Here is a 23,721-nt window from a genome sequence, read left to right as displayed (position 1 = left end):
GGAGTGAGAATACTTTTACAGCCCAAAATATCTTTTTAAGTTAAAACTAGGATCCTCTCACTGTTAATTCTCATCAAGCTGGAGCAGCCTTTGGCCTTGTGGGTTGGAAACTGTAATCCAATGCATCTGGAGGAGGCAAAGTTAGAGCAGATCTTCATCATTTATATGAAGAACAATTTATTTTGGTTTAATAAAGTTTGCTACTTGTTCCTCCTCTGCTCCCTTGAGTTTAGATATTCCATTTTTAAATTACAGCTTAATACTGGGAGGTTCCAGCAAACATTTTCATTAATTTACAGAGGCCCATTAATTTACAGAGGCCTCTTATGAAAATACATCAGGACATCCTCCCGAAAGATTTCAGCTAAGTGTGCTTTAATATGAAGAGTTTTTCAAACATATCCTCAGCCTTTGAGTCAATTCCTTATAGAACACTGCCCAAAGTTTCACAGAGTAAATTCAGCAAATCAGTGCCAAAATTATTGTACTCCATCATGACTTGTGGGTTCCCAACAACCTCCACAATCAGTTGCTGCAAAGCTTTTTTTTTTTTAAACTCAAATCTAGGATGAGTAGTTTGTATTGTGGTTCTGGTTCTACTTCCTACCAAGTTGAAAGAAGGCACTGCTAATGATATGCTGAAAGATATCCAGCGTCTAGTTTTAAAAATACCCTTTCAACCTTTATTCCAAATGACAAAGAGATCAGAATTAACAGCCTACTGGCTTATACCAAGAATTCTGGATTTTATTGTTTATATTATACTTAAACATATGTACAAATTACTTCAAATTAAGTTGAAACAGACATCTCCCATTCCGGTTCAAGATTTTGAACAATGCTCTCTGCCCCATGGTAGAAAATAAAGCATATTTAGTGAAATTTGGGCACAACTGACATTTCATGAAATCTGTACTATACTCGGATGATGTTCACAGTTACAGGAGGTGAGGCAAGCCACACCCGCTGCTCCCATTTCGTCTGTACCACCTTAAGACCAGTACAGGAATGACTATACACATTCTTCCTACTTCCCAAATCTAAGTGTAGTCCTTCTTTGCCCTATATAAAAACTATATAAAATGCTATATAAAAGCTGTGTATATTAAGAAAAACACACATGAAAACTCATGCTTTCATGCTGACTTTTTTTTTCCTGGCCAAATTCACAAATAGCCAAAACTGAGCAGACTGAAAGTTAACAGGGTTATACATTTGTACTCAAAAATCTTATTGAAGTCTTGTGCAAAACTAGTAAGGTTTTCAAAGGGTATCTGATTCCATTATGCATTTTGGTACATGGAAAGAATGAAAAGCAATAATTTGGGGTGGAAAATAGGCACCATAAATATTAATCAGAAAGTGGCCTTCAACATGGTGCCCCTAGGTGATACCATTGCCCCCCCATTAAATGTAACAAATCATTGTAAAAAATTAAAAATGGCCCAAATCTCCCAGGTATGCCAAACTCACAGCTCTGCATTCTAATGAGAACTCACAACATTCTAGGTAAAAACACTTGAGTTCATTTAGAGTGTTATTGTATATGTGTGTTTGTGTGTGCAGGATGCTCATGATTTTATGCAGTGCTACACACTACCTAAAAATGTTGTGGATCCCTAAATTATAAAATGCACACATTTCTGTTTCATCATATGGATAATGCTTTTCTCAGGACTAACCAAAGGTTGATAAGGGTATACAAGTGTTTAGCTGGTTTTAATAAAAATATTTCCCTACTTTTGGATTTTCTTTGATCATAGCTACATTGCTCCATTTTTTACACATTTACATTTGTTCATCTTAGCACTAAATTATCAGGATTCTTATCACACGTTATATTTTTTGAAGATGAAATACAATATTAAGTAAATATCCTTGTGCTTGGGTTGAAAAGTGCACTGTTTTCCATTAAACATTCCCCCTTTTAAATCATAGTCCCAAGATGATTAAAACAGTGGGTGAGCCTGTGGCTAACAGCCAGTCTTACTAATTCTTTTCCACAGCTGCCCAAAACATTTCTCTGCTTTAAAACTAGTGTAGCAGGTGGCTTATCAATTGAAGTATTTGTTTCAAATTGGGTGACTCAAGTTTTCAGACCATGCTGCACTTGAAAAGAAGCTATATCCCAATCTACAATGGGTTTTTTTGAGAAGAGAGAAAAGCAAATAAAGGTATATATCCAAAAAGGAGGCAGAGGTCTGCAAGGATTCAACTCCAACACAAAATCTGACTGGAGCAAGGACCCAAGAGATCCAACAGTTTGCAAATCTGCTTCTAAGTTTATTCAAAACTGCCTATAGCTTAAGTTATTTAACGGAGAATCTGCCACACATTTCTCAGGCCTCTTGGCTATTGTAAGATACGTAACTAAGATTTAGGACAGCAGAACCTGATCCATGTGTTAGCCAAGAGAGCTTTTTATCTTCTAGCTCTAATGAAGGAATTCCAAAATAATTCATAAGACTCAAGCCATATGTGCACTTTCCAATCAAAACGAATTCAAGTCTCCTCTATCTGGGCAGGGAGTGGGGACAACATTCTTATCAAAGGATGTATAAAGATTATTTCAATCTGAGCCCAGCTTTTGGTAACTTTGTGGACACACTTATGTACTTACTTGGCAGCAACATAGACGTGATTTACCATCATGTTCTTCTAAGATGTTTTTCCATTTCCCAGTCTAGCCTACAGCCCTGGTATTCCCTGGAAGCCTCCCATCCAACTACATCCAGGCCCAACCTTGCTTAGCTTCCAGACCCAGATAAGGTCATCCAAGTGTTTTTTTATTCATTGAATGTATAATCAGACTACATTAAAAAAAAAAAAGACATTTTTGCAACTGATAAAACAGATGAAAAGAACACGTGAGGTAAAATGATAGGTAAAATAGATTAAAATTAAATAAATTAGAATATATAAGCAACCACAATGAGACAGCAAATAACATTAGGCAGCTACCTTTATAACCCTCAAAACAACAAGGGTTAAAGTCATTGGCTTCTGGTGACAATTGCACTGCAGCAACTTCCTTAAAGATTTTAGTGGAAGTGTCTGCAAAGAAGTATATAATTTTGGACTCAGCCCAGCCCATATGCTTGGCAAGGAAAGGGTATTGCCAAATGTGATAGAATGGGAAGTGCAGCAAAACATGAGAGTTGATTCAGTGGCTATTTCTGAGAACATGTAAAGCTTTGATGGCAGAGCATTAAATCTTGCTAGGATGAACGCTTCTCTATAAAAGAGGGAAAACACCTTCAAACTGTGAGTAGCAAAGGGGTTAAGATAAAAGTTCCCTAAATATAATTTGGGATTTTGGATCTGTAAATTTGTAAATCAAGATTGAAAACATGTTGCCTTACCTCAAAAATAGTTTTCTCCAGACCCATTTCTATTAACACTTGGACTGAGAAGCCACAACAAGAGAGATCACTAGTTGCAGTTTTCTCCCAGGAAGAGTTAGATTTGTTGACAAGAACAAGTTGAACTAAAGAACTGCTTCCAAAGTTTAATTTCAGCCAGTATCACAGATAGCAAATTCACCTGTGAGTCATACAGAAGGAGGTCCTAGGTTATATCTCAACAAACCACTGGAGATAATTTGGGTGTCTAGATAGAGAATTGTTCTCCTAAATTACAGGTAGTCCTCAGGTTACGATGGCAATTGGAACTGGAATTTCTATCGCTAAGCAATGCAGTCATAAAGTGCAATGCCATGTGACCACATCACTTAGTGATGGCAATTCTGGCGGTCCCCACTGCCATTGTTAAGTGAGAACCTCATGTGACTGTGATATGGGAAGAGGCGGGGATCCAGAAGCGCTTGCTTATGCCACTGAAAACTGTATCCCAAGCAAGCAGGCTGGCGAGAGCTACAAGTGGGTGCTGTGGGTAGGCACTATGGAGTACGGGTGGATGGGTGGCTAGGCAGGTGCTACAGAGTACGAGAGCCACATGGGGGCTCCTTGGGAGAAAAAGCAGAGGGAGCAGGAGCAACGTGCAGAGTGACTTGCTACCTCCTGCCTGCTTCCTCACTGACTTTGCTTGTGGGAAGTTGGCAGGGAAGGTTGCAAATGGAGGTCACGTAAGTGGATGATGCTAAAACCATCATAATTGCGAGCAGGTTACTGAGCGCCCAGATCACAATCACATGACCATGGGGATGTTGTGATGGCTGCAACTTCAAGGACCGGTCATAAGTCCCCCTCGGTCAGTACTGTTGTAACTTCACTGAACAAGTGGTCACTAAGCAAGGACTACCTATAAACCTAATTGCTTCTAGGGATGTTAGATCTTTATAAAGGGCAGATTTGTGCACCATAGAGTAAAAGTGAGATCATCTTAGCTTCACCGCCACAGAGACAAAATTGTTGCATTTATGACTAACATATCTACTTATCACATTTGAGGCCCACTGTGTGCAAGATGAAAATCCACCAATTTGTTGCTTACACATGGAAGACAAATAGAAGGCGATACTTAAGTACTTAAAGCACTTGGTTTCTTCTCTATTTGTGGGTAATTAATTTCTATAAGTAGCCAGAATGTCTTTTACAGAACAGAACCACTACTCAGTTGTAGGCTTTACCCCGTGCAAAATGCAGGTTCCTCCAAAGCCTATCTGACATAGACAGACAGGCCAAAAGAAAAGCAGCAGCACAGAATAATACAGCTCTGGGGGATGAAATGGATTATTTGAGAGTCTGAACAATACAATTAAAATAGCAGTGGAACAGTAAAGGTGCAAGGATACAGCCTTATTTAACTCCCCTTGTGATGGGGGTGAGATCAATAAGGGCTCCCTTAGCATCATATTTTACTTGCAGGTAAAAATTATTCTGGAGTAACTGCTCAGTTGAAGCAAGAGTTGATCAGACAGGTGTTGCCATTTGCTGGGGCCCAATCAGAAAGCAGAGTGCTTTATCCTCTTTATCTTTATGAGCACCATACAAAGCAACCAAGACTGAAGATAATGGTATAACCAAGGTCCTGTTGCCAGATCAAAATTGGAGCCTTGCTTCCATGTTCAGATCAACACCCTGATGACAGTTTCTTTTTGCTGTGGAGCAATGCAAGCCTTTGTGTATCTTCCCAGAAAAATGAAAAGCAAATTTCTAGAGTTAAACTTCAACTTTCTCATCTGTCAGTCAGAAAAGCCCCATGGTGCTCCAATGAGAACTGGATTTACCAGCATTGGTTTCTCCAATGTGTAAACTGACTAGGTCTGAAGGAAAAGCAGCAGACTTGGTCTATACCAAATCTTGAGAGCAGATGCTCTAATAGAGAATGCTAAAATGTATGTATTAAGTTGCCAGAAAGCAGAAGGGCAAGTGCAAAGTAGGAAACAAAATGATCTTGACAGATAGCATGGGTTTAGCTGCTTCTGCAAGCAAGAGCTATTTAGTGGCTGATCCATTAGCTGATGCTGCTTGCAAAAACCACAAGAGAATACAAGTCCCTTCTGATAGGAAGATTCCAGTTACCTAACATCATTTACTGCGGTCTACCTCTGGTAGTCTTCACCTGATTAAACCACAGCCATGATAGTCTGTCCCATCAAGACACTAGGCTATCTTGCTCTTTTGGAATGGTTAGCGTGAAACATGTAGGCTGAGCAAAATGGAATTCATAATTAATGGATAGACTATCTATAGATAATTATTCTGTCAATCATAGTGTTTTATGTTGTGACAACACCACAAAAAGTGTATGATGAACCCTGTTCAATTTCTGAATTTTGGCAATGGTCTTTGAACCAACAATAGGTTTATAAAAGTAATATGCATAAATAGGAAGCTGTTTCATCACAACTACTTTATGAATAGGCAGGGTGTGGAGCTTTATGTCTCAGAGTTCTCCAAACCAACCAGATTTGCTCTTCTATGGTAAGGTAACCTAGGAAAACAGGTACACTGGTGATACAATGCCTTCATACTGGTAAAACTGGATTGCCTATTCTTTTAATACATGCTTATGAGTGAGGTGGGTATATTCCAATCCATGGAAAGTAATTTAATTCAGAACTAAGAGCTGGTAGATACTGTAGGTCAGTGTTTCTCAACCTTGACAACTTTAAGATGTGTGGACCTCAACTCCCAGAATTCCTCAGCCAGCCATGCTGGCTGGGGAATTCTGGGAGTTGAAGTCCACACATCTTAAAGTTGCCAAGGTTGAGAAACACTGCTGTAGGTGAATACCAAGAAAGAAATCAAAACAAAAATACATTGCAAATAGTATAGGTAGTTGCTGGATAATGACACTATGAACATGAGTCATACACATGAGTAGTAAAGGGTAGGCTTTTTTGTGGTTGTAGAAGGAAAGGATTTTCAAAGTCATTAATGTATTAGGAAGAACTGCGGCATAGGGCCCATATTTTAACCTGGCACATGTACAACATACAGCGACCTTCCCCAATTCAATGGGCTCTAGATATGTTGGGCCAATGCAAGTATTTCCCAGCAGCTTTCAAGTTTGGGAAAGGCTGAGATATAAGATGTTGAAACTTCATGCATTTAGGATGGAAGAAATGGTAGGAAAGCTTCCAGACCAATCCTGGATGAAAGTTTAAAGTCTTATTACAGATCTATTATGGCCCCAGACAGGACTGAAAAAAATTCCATGTTCTAATCCTGACTGGTCAGATGCTTGCGTAAAGCCCACAAGCAGGCCATAATACCAATACAATCCATTTTTCCCCATACAAAAGCATCTATTGTCTGTAGGAAGAATGCAGAGGTATATATGCAGCTTTTCAAGTATTCTTGAAAGGCAATTCCTATCATCCTTCACCATGCCAACTTGTCTAAGTCTGATGAGACAGTGCCCAAAAGCATCTGGAAGCCATACGTACCCATGTATAGTGCCTAAACTGAGAAGTTATTGGGGCCACAATTCCTATATATTTTCTGGTATAACCATAGTTCAAATCCTACCAAAATATGTACGGTTTGTGTATTTATTTATCAACATCTATGTCACCTCACTCATGAAGTGACTCTAGGCAGCTTTCACAATAGGATTTTTAAAAAATCTATTAAAAATTAACAAAGGGACAAAATTGTCAATAAAATACAAAGGAAGGGGAAGAATAACTAAATACACATATACCCAACCAAAGTATGTTTACTTGGGGATATTATCTTACTGAGCATCACTTTAGCACATGGATGAGCAAGTGTTTATTTTTGTTGCTGCGTCTTTACTCAGTTTGCAAAAGCAATCACTCATCTCTTTGGCTTGAGATCACCCACAGCTTAGCTATTTTAATGTACATCTTTGTTTTCAGATAATGAGCTCAGCTGATGGTTTCTGTGTATTTAATATTTATAAACTGAGACAAACATATATATAGGTCTATATTCCTTTACTGTGACAACTGTCTTACTATTCCTACCATCTGCTTCCAATTTTTAATCCAGCAGAATTTTATTATCTTTACTAAAGAGCCCTTGCTGAGGGACTTGGTCAAATCCTTTGTGTATGTCCAAATAATGTACTAATATGTATATTATTCCCAGAAGCTGTAGGAGTAGAGTGAGGATGGAGGCCAGTACAGTTGAATGTGAATGTGTGTGTTTGTGGGGGGCTGCCTTTGGTGCGCCAGGAGTTTTTGTTATATTTATTATATTTTTTATGTGTTTATTGTTGTTTTGTGAGCCACCCAGGATTATGGTACATAAGATGGGAGGCTATCTAAGCCTTTTAAATAAATAAATAAATAAAATTAGACACAGTACACTACCTATAAAGCTTCTTGGGACAATTTAACAGTTAATGAGAAAAGGCTTTTGGTGAAACTATCATCATCATCATCTATATGCAAGGATCTAACAATAAAATAATTATGCAAATCTACTAAACTGTTGTAAATTATGTTATGGGTTTTATTTGTTTCATTATTTGTTATTCATTCATCACCTATGTTAGCTTTGTTGTGAATCATTCTGAGATTTTTCTTTAAAGAAAAGGATAATAGCCTACATAAACTTGTTTTAAATAAAATGGATTTTACACCAGTTTTTCAAAGGGAGCCTTGCATTTTGCATGGGTCAATCTGGGGAGGTCAGCAAAAGGCAGGTTATCTCTGGTTAGCTGAGGTAGACCTCACTTATAAGCTGGAGCTAGAAGAGTATCCTATTCCACAAGTCATTTATTCTTCCAGAACCACAAATTAAGGAATGTTTCCATATTTGTTCTTTTAGAGAAAACATATTCTAATCTACAATAGGAGCACCACCATATACCAACAATACTGCCCTCTTGTCAAAAATGACCCTCAATTTGCTGACCCTCATCCAAAACGTTACCTGACCAGGCACAATCACGTTCACACTTCATCCAAGTATGAGTGACTATAGCAGGTTCATATTTATTGGGGTTGGGGGAAGAAAACAGGGAACCTACAGGAACTCATTGTGTAAATGTCAAGGCAATACAGAGTTGTCTATCAGAATTACCTTCTGCAGTTCTCCATTGAGGTTAGAATAGAACCACTCCCTGAAATTCCCATCTCAGCCAGTCTGTCTAGGCAGATATCTTACCCCAGCTTCTTCTACTTGGTGCCCTCCAGGGGTGTTGGACTGCAACTCCCATGATTCTCAGGCAATGTGTATGCTTATGAGAAACAGAGATCACCCTCTGACACAGTACCACTGTCTCTCTCTCTCGTCTTCTCTGGTAAAGTCTCGGGATGATGTGGGAACTTCCATAAAAAAAAAAATCAAGGGATTGCAACTAGACTGTCTGCTGGCTGCCCAGAAACGGCTGGGGAGAAATGCACAAGTACCCAGCCACGCAGTGGACAAATGACTCAATTAGCTCACAATTACTGGGCAGCTGGACAAGTTTCTCTAGATATGGGAGCTATATGGGTGCCCAGAAGCAGGAAGATACAATTCTAGGGGACAAGGAACTTTTGTTTTGAGCCTTCACTACAGAGATACTTTTATTTATTTATGCACGCAGCAGCATTATTTTTAAAAATCTCACCACAGAAACTTCATGAGGGAAGGGAAAGTTGCATGTTTTTTCTGTCTATACCTGATCCTACAGAAATCATTTTGGAAAGTGGCTAAGAGAAAAAGAAGGTGGAAGGAACAGAGAATCTGCTGAAATTTCATCTGGGACATTTGGGCTACATCTCATTTACAAAAGGATAGAGATCGTGGCAGAAAAGAAACCAAGTACTAGTATAGTGTGGATGGATGGATGGATGGATGGATGGATGGATGGATGGATGGATGGATGGATGGATGGATGGAAGAAATTATTTGTTTTCATAGATCTCTCCCCTTCTCTATTTGCTGAGGAGAGAGAAACACAGAAACAATCCTTTATAAATTGGATTAAGGGATCTTAGTCATTGCTGGCTATTTCTCAAACAGAAGTCAGACACTGAAGATCTTTGCCATTCACAAAAGAAAAAAAATATAAACTTTGAGCCTGACTGGTTCAGAATAAGTCTGGGTCAGAGAGGGAGGGGAATAGGGTTTTTTTTGTTTTTTGTGCTTGGTATTGTGAACTGTTTTAAGGATGCGACACCTTCCTTCCTTCTGACTTCCCTGGTGCACACAAATGCGGCAAAGTTAGCTGTCCCTTTTGCTAGAAGAGCCACTCTGAGGCTATGAAAAGTACAATGCAAATCCAGCATTAGACAAATTCATAGTTTTCCTCTGAAGCAACACTGCAAAGGCCCACCTCTCTCCCAGCTCCTATGCAACATCTTCCAAGGGAAACTTCCTGTGGCTACTCTCAAGGCAAAATATTCCAGACCAAGGATATTTATATTATGAGGAAAGCAAGCAGGATCTTTAAAAGAAGCGGGGGGGGGGGGGAATGGGCGGGAGAAAGGAGGGGAGGGGAGGGGAGGGGAGGGGAGGAGGACGTGTTCCCTCTCCAAAGAAGGTTTATTCATTTAGTGGCTTTGCAACTGCAACTCAGCATACATTTACGCTGCACCCCTGCGGTTGAGGGGGAGGGAGAAGCAAGAATGTAATTGAAGCCACCGAAAATAACCCATTGGCAAAATGACACTAGCTATTCAGCTTAGGCTTCTTTCAACAATTCTCATGGCCATAATTCCAGAGATGTTTTTGCCAACACACCAAAGTAACGGTTGCTTTTTCTTCCTCTCGCAGGAGGGGCGTTGCAAGACACCCCAGAAATGCAGATTACAAGATCTGCAGCAAAGGGGTTAGCTGATTCAACACGTCCCAGTGGTAACAGAACATAGTTCTCAGACCCTTTACAAATATCCCTCCCTCTCTCCCCCACAAACAAAAAATTAAATAATTCAGTGAGCCTGACTCAGCAGGCTGATAGGAATAACAGCCTGCCCAGTTATGAAATGCTGGCTTAATCCAGGCAGTAATTATTCTTCTTCAGGAGACGCAGAAGGCTGAGAACATAAGAGGCTACAGCTAAAACATTTTCATAAACTAAACTGGGGAGAAGATTGTCTACCACTTTTGTGTATCCTAATATGTCAAGATGATTAGTGTACACACACACACACACACACGGGGATCAAAGAGACTATTGCCTGAGAATGGAGGCATAAATGCACTGCTATGAAGTTTTATCTGCCTGGGATCTTAAGACAAGCAAATAGCAGAATCAGAAAAACCAGTGCTTTTCTTCAGTGCTAGCATCCCACAGACTCTGGCAGTGTTTGGCAACAGTCTGTAGATAAGAATCTAGTTGCTTAGATTGACTATTAAGTAGAGCTGAACTTGTATCAACCATTCCAAATAATAATGAATGACTACACATTTTATCTGTTCAGTGACTCATTTCTTTTCATGTGAAAGAGAGATAGGTAAGAAATCCCACAGACGTTAGGCAAAAATAGGAATGAGTTCTGCATCACAAAACTATACAACATTCCCCTGACAATGGTTGAAAAACTACCACCATTGCAAAAGCTTCTGGTGAGTATTCTGCGCTGCATAAACACGCTGACCAAGGTTATCAGCCCACAAGCAAGGGTGATTTTCCACTGTTCATCATCTGTTGCTTTTGGTACCCCTCCTTGTTCTTAAGAAGGTTCTCTTATTAAAGGCTATCAGGATCTCCTTTACAATACCCTCACAAATCAGAACAAATCATCTCTAGGCTTGGACCATTTTATCCACCATCCTAATATGGCAGAGGTGTCCTCTTTTAGCCAGTTACTGAAGACTCCATTTTCAAGACTTGTCTAAATGTCTGATAAAAAAGCACTTTTGTCTAGGTTTAAGAACTAAATCACAAGCTATCGGTCAGAATTTTAAAAACAATCTTCCCAGCTTAATCAGTCGGTCTGCCTGTAAGCAAAGATGTTTCTGACTGATCTCCTAATATCCCATTAAGCTCAAGCACAACTTGAGAAAAAGAGATCTCCCACCCTTCTAACCTACTATTAGATTGTCGTCCAACTGTCACTTCTGTTGCTAACATCATCCAAGCTGGGAAAACAATCCTTAAGGCTAATTAAATTTCATAAATCCATTTATTAAAACAGAATGTGGCAAATTCCTAACAAGGTGGATTTAAAATACAAGAGCATTTTTTCTCTGGTCACGTCTCCAGCTACTTTTCTCAGCAGAAGCTACTTCCAGTATAAGGTTGGAGAAGGGAAAACAATCTGGGGTGGGGTCAGAAGAAAATGCAATTGGGGAAAGGGTCCAGCTAACCTTCACTTCTCCTACTGCATATCAATTCTGTGGCAATCCAAATCTTTACAAGTGTCTGCGATCACTACTTTCTCCCCCTTCTCTACACATACCTAAGAGTCCTGCTAAATTATTTGTGTTACTGAATAGAAGAAGTGTCTTGATTCTCTAAGACAGCTTTGCATGCTAACACAAAATGCCCCCCCTAAACTGTTAAGAGACTGAGTGGCAAATACATTTTTTTAACTTAACTTTCCAAATAAAATAAAAAATAAAATGGAAGCACACACAAATCCCCAAGTACATACTTTTTATTTATTTATTTATTCTCAATCAGGAGTGGGCTGTATTTCTGAAGCATGGAAAAACAGAATTCCTGAATAATCATCTTAGCTATTCAGAGGCAGAAAAAGAACTGATGGTCTAGCATGTGTAAGTACAGTTGAAACTCAAGAGATCTCCTGCATTCCACTGATATTTATACTTGTGACTCAGCTTTGACAGGGGCTGTAGAAAGAGGGGAGCATTTTAACAGGGCCTTTCATGCCTTTATTACAACAATTAAGGGAGTCCTAAGATTTAGTTGTAAAAGAGATTTTTTACCACACCCTCCAGTATTTACATGAACTCCAGAGTAGAAATGCCCCAACAGATAGCACAATGTAGAAGAGTAGCATTATTTAAATAATCTGAGGGTAAAAGCTTACATTACAATTTGCTAAAGCAGAATTCTTTGTATCGCAGTTCTCAGACAGGTTAAGGAAAAGTTCTCCCACTTCAGTACATGATGACCAGTCTGAAGTATATACTTGAATGGTATCTGTTGCACATTGGGACATCTTCTCTCATTTAAAATGTGGAGATTGATTTAACTAGAAATGACTGATGGCCTAAAGAAGACTGATGTCACCTTCTTTTGGGAAGCTTTATTCAGTCTTGCCTGGCATACTTAGAACAGTCTTTATCAAGCAAAATAAAGTTGCCTTCAAGTTGACCTCAGCTTCTGGTGATTCACATCTACCAAGAAAGATAAAACTAAGAAGTCCTATGCTATTTGATCAAGCAACAGATGTAGCTGTTTCCCAACTCTTCAGTATTCAGAGCAACCTGCAATATATCAAATACTAAAAATTCTGGATAACTGAACAGTCAACTTCTTTTCCAATACTTTATTAAAGCAGCCTTTCCATAATATAGTTTCACAAATCTAACAACCACCAGCCAGCCCCAAAGGGATTGAAACACATTTCTTTAGACTTCCCAAAAAAATATTAGCATTAAGCACACCTTGGGTCCCCTTTACAAGCACCTTTAGATGTTCAAGTCAAATCTTGATTTGACTGGTTGTTTGTGGGAAAAGGGAATTTGTTAAATATGAATTTATGTAATTATATAATTTGTGCCACTTGTGCAATTACACAAATGGCATAAATTACACCAATTATCTGAACAAGCATGTCCACTATATTGGAATTGAAGTTCAAATGCAGCTTTGGCCCACTGCATCCTAAGATCATTAAACAGGGTTAAATTGAGGTTTCACTGGATAGTTCCCCCAGCATCTGGCTCCTTCTTACACAGTTCAGTGATGCAATAATTACAAGATTAACTTGAGAACGGTTTGTTCTGCGTTCCAATGCTATTCCAACAAGAAAGACCTGCCTTGGATGAAGCATTACAGAAGCATCCTGTAGTCAGAAATCCAACTATATTTTTGCCCCATCTGTTATCTTTTTTAGTGACCTTTCTTCAAGGCTCCAGCATGCCTTTTCTTTGGTCTTCTGTTTAATGTCTTACCCTCTGCAATTATGCAAGGCAGATTTGCTGGTATCCCATGTGATAAATGCATATGTTCATGCTTTTCTAGATCTGCTGAACAAGTTGTCTGCTGAAAGATTAAGTGAATTCCTAAATTGTCTAGAAGTTCTGAGTGTGGATGGTGGCCCAGCAGACAGATACCAGTAAATTATAATCCCAGGAATCATCATTGGCCATCCTGGCTGGAGATGCTGGGAATTATAGCTGAGCAGCAACGGGAGGACCAATAGTTCCTCATCTCTGACTGGAGAGACAGTCATGTAATTTAAAGTTCAATAATTAAAGTTTTCTTCTTTATCATTCATTATGCTGATTGGCCGCCAGTAAATTACCTCTTTTTCTAATTTACATAATTAAAATGTACTCCAATACATTAGAGGCAAGCCATATTAAAATAAATGCAAGGTGTTGGTCTTTTTTTTAACAGGCATGAGATAAACCACTCATTAATCTGAACAGAAATATGCTTCCTTAAGCTGATGAGAGATGCAGACATTTTTTTTCTGTCAAATAAATCAACCAGGGCCAATGAGGTAGTCCATTAAACCATCTCAAGTGTCTTAATTAGTACTATCTTTCTTCAGTCAGATGCCCAAAGTAAGTGGGAGACTGTCCTAATGCTGCCAGATCAGTTCTGGCAAATCTCATTTTGATGCAAAATAATCTTTCTGACCATCAGGACCGTCACCCGAAAGAACAAAGAGAATGCTAAGCCAGCTCCAAACGGTTGGGAAGCTCCAAGCTTGGTAGTTATCATATGGAAGGCCAGCATTCTTGCCCTTTCTTGTAAACTGGCCCCTCTAACAGCAGCCTGTCATATAGGACTGAGCACCCCCACAAAAACAAACAAGCAAATAAAAGAAAATACCCTTGTTTACTACTGTATTTGACTTAAGTTCATGGGAGCTGATAACCAATCCATATGGAGAATGCCATATAAGAAAATGTGAAGAATTTCACCCATGCACTAGTTTCCTATCAGCTCACGCATCCAAAAACAGCTAGGGTCCTACTGCCTCATTTCACATAGCATGTAAAAAGTCTGCTGAGGTAATCTAGCCTACATTTCATAGGTATCCATTGAGCACTGGCACACTAAAGCAAGTGTGCCACTGAAGGATGTAACAGATACTCCAAACTCAATGCCTAAGGTGATGTGTCAGCCACCATTTAAATGGCACTAAATACAACCTGCATTCCTAAGTGGTAGATATATGCAAAATGCTTCAAACAATTTTGAACATGAAGAGCTGCTTTGAGTGTTTTGAGCCCTGCTTCTTATGACACATGATCATCCCCTCATCTGCAAACCATGTGAGTCTGAAAAATCAATTGCATGGGCATCTAGATCAGGAGTCAGGCTATCTGGAACTTTCCAAATATCTTGACCTACTGCTTCCTCCAGTTCTTATCACTATGGTCAATAAGAAGAATTCTAGTCCAAAACGTCTGCCTACTCTTAATTTAGGTAAAGAGGAAGACTGCATCCCAGCCTGATGAGTTGTTCCTGGGAAGCAACACTGAACCCTTTCTTTAGAAGAGATCCAGACAGAGTCTGTTCCACTGGACCAGAAAGAGGCTGGTTCACTTACTATCTGTCCTATGTTTTATTTAGATACATCTCCTCCTCCTCCTCCTCCTCCTCCTCCTCCTCCTCCTCCTCCTCCTCCTCCTCCTCCTCCAATCCCCAAGGCTCACGCCAGATAGCATTTCCTTCCTTATCATCCCATAAGACAAAACTTTGTCCCTTTTATGCAGACAGAGGACAAAGGCTAAGTGTAAAGGATGGGCCCCAAGGTTGTCCAATGAAACTCAGCTGGGATTTAAACTCAGGTCTGCGAGCTGCCTCTATCAACTTCTCCACCTGTGGAAAGGTATCTATTTCAATTGCAATTAAGAGCATCAATGGCCTCAGCATGCACAGCAGGTGGGGGGTGAGGGAAGGGAAGCCCTAAAGCAGGACATCTGTGTATTCCCTTGACTCTGAAATAAGAGAAGAATATTGGTCCAATATAGTAATCCAGCCACAACCTGCTTAGCTGGAGTATCAAGCAACAACAGATAGAGTAAGGCAAAGTGCATTAGCAGAGAAATGCCCATTGAGAACTTTGGAGTTCTTAAGGCCTTTGATCCTAAATTCCCAAAAAGGTAACTAATCACTTAAATGCAGCCTGCTTTAAGTGTAATAACAACTATTTCTCCACAAAGGATCTCAGGATAGGGTATTGACTTCTTGTATTATTTATATTATAATACAATTTCAAGATAACAAAAAAAAAATCACGCCAACAAATAGCTTAAAAGAAAAATAAATGTTCAAATTCTTGGAGGAAAGAGGGGTGTTTTGATTTGGTATCAAGAGGAAAGCAAAGCCTTTTTTTTTCCCCTTGGGAAGGCATTCTATTCCAAAGTTAAGCCTTGGCAAGCCTTTGCAAATATCTAGCACTCTAACAAACACTACAGATTTTACACACAAAGTAAGTAAAATTGAGCATGGCAGCTGTACTGCTAGAATGGTTGTTAAGGGAATATAAAGGAGAAACAAAATTATTTCTCTCCAACTCTTGAGATGGTATATATATTCTACTGCCTTCAAACTATGATTATCAAACATAAGTGTATTCACTGTTGGTTAATCACCTATCACCTACCCAAGCCTCCTTACTCCTGCTACGTTTTAAAAAACATTTAAAACTTTAACAACTTCACGCAAAACCATCAGGCCCCACAGTTTCCAGCACCATATGCAAGCTGAAATAAGAAGTATAGTTGTTTTGCAAAAAACACTGAAGATTTGAACTCTGTGAATCAAATAAATTAATTTTGAAAAAAATAAGCCCTAAAATAGATCCATTCAGCCTCTAGTAGAATGCTTAATTTTATTATTCTTTTTACTAATTCCAGCCCCCCAAATTAAGCTTTTTTTTCTTTTTAGTGTTTTGTCCCATTTGGTTGCAAAGTGCACTTCTTTGGACTATGTTCACCTAGGTCACATGGCAAAACGATCAGCACATGATGCCATGAAGGACTTGCTTTTCTGCTGGCTTGTTGCGGAGTTTCATGCTCTTTTGGGGCTGAGAGCACACAAGTAACCCAAAGTCCCCCAGCCAGCTTCAATTCCTATGGAAGAATTAGAACCTGGGTCTCCCTGCTTGTAGTCTAGCACCTTAACCTTTATACCACACTGGTTCTTTCCCCACAAATGCAACATTCCTCAACATTCTGCTCCGCCCCTTCCAGTGGCATCATTTGCCCCTTCCCCCCAATCTCTGCTTTGTGTCATGTCAATTCATGACCCTGAGCGTGAACCCAAATAGAGACAAAAGGGAAGAAAGTCAATGTTCCATGAACGTCTGTGGAATATGGCAATTTGAGAATGGGTAATGATCCAGTTTTGTGCTATTGATATGTTTAACATTAAAACATTAATACAGAAACAAATCTATAAGACAAGCAAATCAGGGACTGGGAACTTCCAGAGCCAACATGGACAAGGCATATCCTACAAAGTTTCTTCCTCCAAAAGCTGAACTGGGGTTCAAAGGAGGGCCTCTGGGTCCTCCTGCTTCAACCTCCCCCCTCCCATGACAGCCTTTGCACCCATGTTGTGCCTCAAGAATCCAAACGTGTCCAGCCAAAGACATCAAGGACCCCTAAACTAAATGGTACGTGAACAAAAATTCACAGAATTGTAGCATGCATTACAAAACAGAAAATAAAATATCTATTTTACTACCATAGAGAGACAAAACAATCACAGTAGACCAAATTCTACCAGTTTCTTTTATTTATATATTTATTTATTTATTTATTTATTTATTTATTTATTTATTGAAAGTTTTAACAACAAGCACTAATACAAACTAAAATAGAACGAAAATGAAGAAAGACAAAGGGAGAAATAAAAGAAAAAGCTAAAAGTGCAAAAAGAAAAAAGAAGAAATGTAGAAAAAGAAGAAAAAGAAGAAAAAAAGAAAAAAGATATAAAGAAGTGGCTTCTGATCTTCACAGCAGTTATAAGTACAATTATATTTTAACCTCTCTCTCTAAAGTTACATTGTGACTCTCTTCTTTCTCTAATCTATCCTGCCTAATCATCAAAACCATACTGTAAATTGTAAGTCCATTTTTTTCTTTTTTATGCAAAAAGTCCATAAGGGGTTTCCAGTCACCAAAAAATTGGTGACTGGATATTGTCTTTTCTCTAATCAAACAAGTAAATTTAGCCATTTCAGCAAGTTCTGTCATTTTCACCAACCGTTCCTCCATTGTAGGTATTGCCAAATCTTTCCATCTTTGTGCATACAATAATCTCACTACAGTTATCATATACAAAAATAGTGTCCCATGGCTCTTTTCTAACTGTTTATCCATCAGTCCCAGGAGGAAAAGTTCTGGTTTCAATTGAATGCTAATCTTTAAAGTCCTCCAAATACTGTACGTATATGAACCCCAAATTTTCTAGCTTTTTTACATGCCCATCAAGCATGATAAAATGACCATTCTTCTTGTTCACATTTCCAAGGTAAATCTGAGGCACCTTTATACTTTCTAGATAATTTTTCTGGTGTCATATACCAACGGTACATCATTTTATAAAAATTCTCTTTAAGATTATAACATAATGTAAAGAATTCTATCACTGTTTCTCATAGGGTATGAAGCACAGAAATTCCCAACATTATTTATTTATGCAAGTAGCATTCTGCAAACTTTAGTTATTTCAGTTATAAGCACCTTTCTAAATATGCAAAGGAACATATTTCTGAAGAATACTCAGTTCTTGCCAGTTAGTAGCAAGAGGATGGCACTTGCCATGTTAATGAGAAAAATATGCTAATTATTCCAAGGGCATGCTATTAAGATATGTTAATGAGCTGCAGTCTTTTGTTTGATGTATTTCTGTCATTTGCCTAACTACAGTTTATTTGCCCCATTTAAAGCTTCCTAGCTGGGGAGTCAACAAACACAGCATTCTATTCAGGGGTATCGGGCGGGGGGGGGAATGCGGGGAGGGTAAAAAAGTATAGATGGCAACCATGGTTGCAGCCACCATCTTGACATCTCCCCCCTGCCCCTGCCAGCAATTGCCTGTGATTCTACTTTCAGCTAGGGAAAAAAATCAAGGTGTTTAAGTTTTCAATATTTTAACTCACCTTGTTTTTGGATAAAAATCCTAAGCAGTGGGTTTGCACTTGAAACAGCCTTGAAGAAGTTGTCGTCATTGTTAATGGGAAGAAGATCCCCATGGATATCAGCATAGCCTATCATTACCTCCATACTGGAAATATGATGGATATGAAGGATCAGTTTGTAGAAGTCTTCAAATTTTCCTGGTTTGTAACGATCCAGAGAAAATCTTCGAAATTCTGCACCAAACTAGGATCAAGGAAAGAAGTAGAGATGACCATGTGACAGGATTTTAAAGACTGCAATTTTAGCTTTCACTTTACAATTTTTATTCTTAAGCTGTATATACATTCCTGCAAATTTTTGTACTACAGGTAGTCCTCAGTTAACAACCACAATTGGGACCAGCAACTCTGTAATTAAGTGATACGGTTGCTAAGTGAAACATCACATGACTGCTCTGGACTTACGATGTCAATTCTACTGCAGTTGTTAAGCGAACTGCCCACAGTCGTTAAGTGAGGCATCATGTGACTGTAACTTGTGATTTTACTGCTGGCTTCTCTATTGACTTTGCTTGTTGGAAACCAGCTGTGAGGCTCTCAAATGGCAATCACACGACTGTGGGGACACTGCAACAGCTGTAAATTACGAAGGTTGTGAAGCACTCAAATGGCGATCAAGTGACCACAGGGATACTGTGATGGTCATAAGTTTGAGGACTGGCCATAAAGTTACCTTTTCAGCACTGTCGTAACTTTGAACAGTCACTAAACAGGGCAGTTGTTAACTGAGTACTACCTGTATTAATATTCAGGGTTATAAGAGAACAGCTAAAAAACGTTTAAGTTAATTCAGTGCCAAACTGATTTGCACAACTGTAATTTAATCCTCAAAGGTCCAAAAATAAACCCTAACTTAGAAGTTTCTCTTTTTAATTTTGCTGTTTTTTTAATTTTCTGAGTGTACTCCTCCTCCCCACCCCAGAAGCAGGACCAATGTTGTTAAGTATGATTTTATACCTTTTATAAAATATTGCAATACTTCTACTTTCTCCTAGGTACTCTGCTTCCTATGTCAACAATTTGTTCTTGCAATGCCACCACTGTTTGATTTTATAAATTCCATTTCATTGCCATCCTTCCCCAAATTTTGAAAAGCTCAGCTTCAGTGACTCATCTTACTAAAGCAGTCACATCTTTTTTCACGTTCATGCAGAAACCTGCAAAAAGACAGTCAGTCTGCTTTCATGAGTAGCAGAGAAATGCTGTGCTCACTCAAATCCAAAGCTCTTGTTCCAAATAATTTTCAAAGCATGCACAGTCCTATGCTACAAATGCCAGTATTGTTAATCACCTGTCACTGTCCCCAGATGCCTCTGCCCAAAGATGTGGTTATTCCTTAGTTTGCCTCGAAGAGAATCAGTCTAATAATATAGCATGCACAACTTTTCTACTACAATCCATGGGCACCATTTACGATATTCCCACTGAATGTAGTTTCCCCCAACTAGAGCTACAGAGTCAGTCTCTTAATGGAGACATTAGGGCAAATTAATGAAGAAAAAATGAGGACAAATGACTGTATGGTTCATTCTAGCTTTAAAGATCAGAGTAACTTAAGGACAGCCAAGAAGAAAGTCTATGAAAAAGTTATTACAGCCTTTGCTTTGACCACGATACTTGAAAGAGTTAATAGGAAGCCAATAAGGACCCTCAACTTACAGCACTCTTGAGTTTGTACAGGGATGTTAAAAGCTATCAAGTATGAGGAAGCAAGTTACTACCCAATCACTGAGGCAGAACTGGAGAGGTACATGAGAGACTTCACTTGTTAAGTGGTACTTTAAGGACCATTACACGACTGAGCAACAACAGAAGGGGAATGGTTGTCATGAAACATATACTGAATGCTCTAGAAGAAGAATATAGGATAAAGATGAGCCCCAGAGATAAGAACATAGTGAAGTACTATAGTTATTACTAAAGAGACATGTTCGGTCAAATAAAGTCATCCATCCATAGAGATGCATAATCTCTCTCTCTCTCTCTCTGAAGAGCAGCAATGAAAAATATGTTTTCCAGTGATGATGTGTACATATTTATTTATTTATTTATTTTTAAATTTTATATATGCTGCTATTTCTTAAACAGACAGAAAAATACTTAAATTCTCTTCGATCTATATTAGTAGATGAGGCATAATTCTGTATATTAACAAAGGAATGAACTGCACAAACAGAACCAAGACATAACATAAAAAAAGGAGCATACCTATTTGTGATCAGAGATTAAGGAGATTAAGATTAATTAATTAATTAATTAATTGAGGAGATTAAGAGACTAAGGAGTCGGGAGCAGTTGCCGGTAGCGCGGAAGCTGCGCTCGCCCGAAAAAGGCGCAAAGCAATGGAAACCCCGCCTCCTGCGCTCGCCAGCTAGGCTCTGCTCTAGGAAGGAGGCTCTGGCAAACCACTTCCGAAACACCTTGCCTTGAAAACTGCAAAAGGACTCGTCCAAAAGCAGTCACTGCAGAGTCTGTAACGACTGAGTGCAGATAAAAAAAAAAAAAGTACTGTGAAAAAAATCACAAACAGTGAAAACAACTCTTATTACATACTTTAAACTGCAATCGTACTAAACATGGAAGTTTAATTGTTTGCAAGCTTTCATTGAATGCGTCTCAGACTGGAAAGCAATAAAAAAGATTCTGTGAAACCCAAAGCTTGCAAACTAAGACAGGTAATGAAAAGTGAGTGAAACAATTAAAAGATAATGCAACTATCAATTATGCGGCAAAAAAACAACTCTGAAGCATCTATAAATTAAAAGACTTCGTAGAAGGCATATATTGAACTTGAAACATGGCCTACATGCAAAAATACTTTGTGAATTATAAGTTAACCATTCTTACATTTAGGCCAAATACTTTTGATTTAACTGCTCCCAACTGTTTATTCTATGAAAAAAAAGGTTATTTCTATCCTTCTCTCCATAATTAAAGACTAGTGAACAGCAATGATACATCTCTACCCAGTGTGGTGCCAAATACAATATCTCATAGCTGGTATTTGTCTCTAAAGATCTTTTCTGAACTATATTCTCTGTTGCTTTGAACCTTCCTATCACTCAAATGCTAAGTGGATTTAAAAGACTCTATGTTTGCCTATCTCACAGACAACACGAAGACACCAGCCAGGACAATCCTTCATTACAGGAACTTAATCTACTTATTAGTGCAGTTTTTGAACAATGAAGTATGGTAATCTACTTTGACCTATTTACCTAATGCAAACATCTCAACTACAACTACAAAGCTAAAGAGAGAAAGAGGAGGAAAGGCAAAAAAGAAAAAGAAAAAAAGATGAAAGTAATTTAGGTTAACAGTGCTACAAAAAGTGACTAAGAAAATGGATTTATACATGCTTACTCCCCAAACAATGGGTTGCCATCCTAGGAATCTCCTGAATATTTGTCACTGTCTGGTTGATTTATAGCTACATGCAGAAGTCACCAACCCATCCTAGCCCAAAAGGAATTCTTGTCTATTTCCATACTAGTTGAGTGCCAACAATAATAAAGAGAGTCAACCAGAATGTACAAAAGCAAATGTGCTATAGAAATTCATGTAATACACAAACATTAACTGAATCAAGACCGGTTTTAAGGAAATACTATGAACCATACTGTACAGGCAAGTTCTTTTAATATTTTAAACTGAAGATATAAAAATATATCTTCCAAAGATATTGGAAAGCTTGGTAGTAGATGGTAAAATCAGATGGCTTCATTTTTTAGGAGCAAACTGGAAATGGAGAAAGTATATTCTCATCTTAGTGCCAATCCCCTAAGAATTCACTATTCAAGTGGTAAGATCTCAAAGGCATTCCTCTTGGTTCTTCTTAAAAAACAGGATGATCAAACAAAGAATTCAGTTTACAACACTGAAGGGAAGTATCTCATCATTGTTATTATGAATTATGAATAGGGTTATGATACTTGGATCTTTCTCCTTGTGACTTCAAACTTAAAACCATTAGGATATAATAGGTACAGTACAGAAGGTTGCTAGGCTTAATTGCTAGGCTTTCTGCAGCGTCTTCCTGTCAAAAGATAATCCTGGTTGCTGAATACTTGGCAGACCCAGTGGGCTTATGTGTTCTCCAGAGCAAGGCAGAGCCAGTAGTGGAAAAGAAGCTATCCTCTCTCAAGGGAAGCAACATTTTTCCAGCCCTTCCCCTAGAGCGGATGGGAAACTCACTATAGATTACTCTGGCTCTGCTGCAGGAAGCCTTCTACCTTATTCCTAAGCAAGCATGTGAAAGTCCCAACCAGCATGCATAGAGAAGAGAGATTTCAATCTTCCCATGCTATGTTCTTCTTAAAATTGCCTCCTAAATTAGTTGTCTTCTCCGCTACTGATGATACTGGACCTCAAACTGGCAGAGGACCTCACCCAAGTGTTTCGTATAGATGTTGAACAAGGGGGGAAAGAGCATTGAGCCCTGAGGTATCCCACAAGGAGGGGCTCATGGAGTGACCTCTTCCCCCACCAAAGCCACCTGGAACTGGCCTTAAAGGAAGAGAATCACTATAATACAATGCCCCCAATTCCTGATCCCTGGGGCTCATCCAGGATACTGTGATCAGTGGTATCAAAAGCCACTGAGAGATCAAGGTGTACAAGGATGGATGCATCAGCTCCATCTTAGCACTGCCACAGATCACCCACAAGCACAATCAAGGCTGTCTCTATACTGAAACAGGTCTAAATAATCCATTTATTTCAGGGTTGTTTGTAACTGCAGCCCAACCACCTTCTCAGTAACCTTCCCTATACAGTGTTAGGGTTAGAGACCAGACGATAATTGTCTAAGATAGTTGGGTCCAGAGACAGCTTCTTGAGGAGGGGTGGACCACTACCTCCTTTGAGGCAGAAGGAACCACCCCCTCTCTTAAAGAGGTTGACATTACCGCATGGATCCAACTGCAGACCACCTCCTTGACTGCATTAATGATCCAGAAGGGGACTGAGTCCAACAAACAGGTGGCTGAACTAACAGCATAAAGAACTGTGTCCACTTCCTCAAGAGTAACCAACTGAAACTCCTCCCAGATCAT

The 23,721-nt window shown here is 38.9% G+C and overlaps 1 protein-coding gene across 1 annotated transcript in view; it reads right to left on the bottom strand.

The window, feature by feature from the left end:
- PARD6G (par-6 family cell polarity regulator gamma) overlaps positions 1 to 23,721 on the bottom strand; it is a 77,788-nt gene that overhangs the window by 38,146 nt on the left and 15,921 nt on the right. Inside the window, exon 2 of the mRNA XM_088130637.1 lies at positions 18,629 to 18,851. Within this exon, the coding sequence (XP_087986763.1) occupies positions 18,629 to 18,851 (223 nt within the window). The remainder of the gene's footprint in view (positions 1 to 18,628; positions 18,852 to 23,721) is intronic.

Source organism: Python bivittatus, unplaced genomic scaffold (assembly GCF_059951505.1).
Source record: "Python bivittatus isolate LINGU-HERP-01145 unplaced genomic scaffold, Pbiv_v1 ctg000840_np1212, whole genome shotgun sequence".
In the NCBI taxonomy this organism is placed as follows: domain Eukaryota; kingdom Metazoa; phylum Chordata; class Lepidosauria; order Squamata; family Pythonidae; genus Python; species Python bivittatus.
This window is presented reverse-complemented; position numbering and strand designations above follow the sequence as displayed.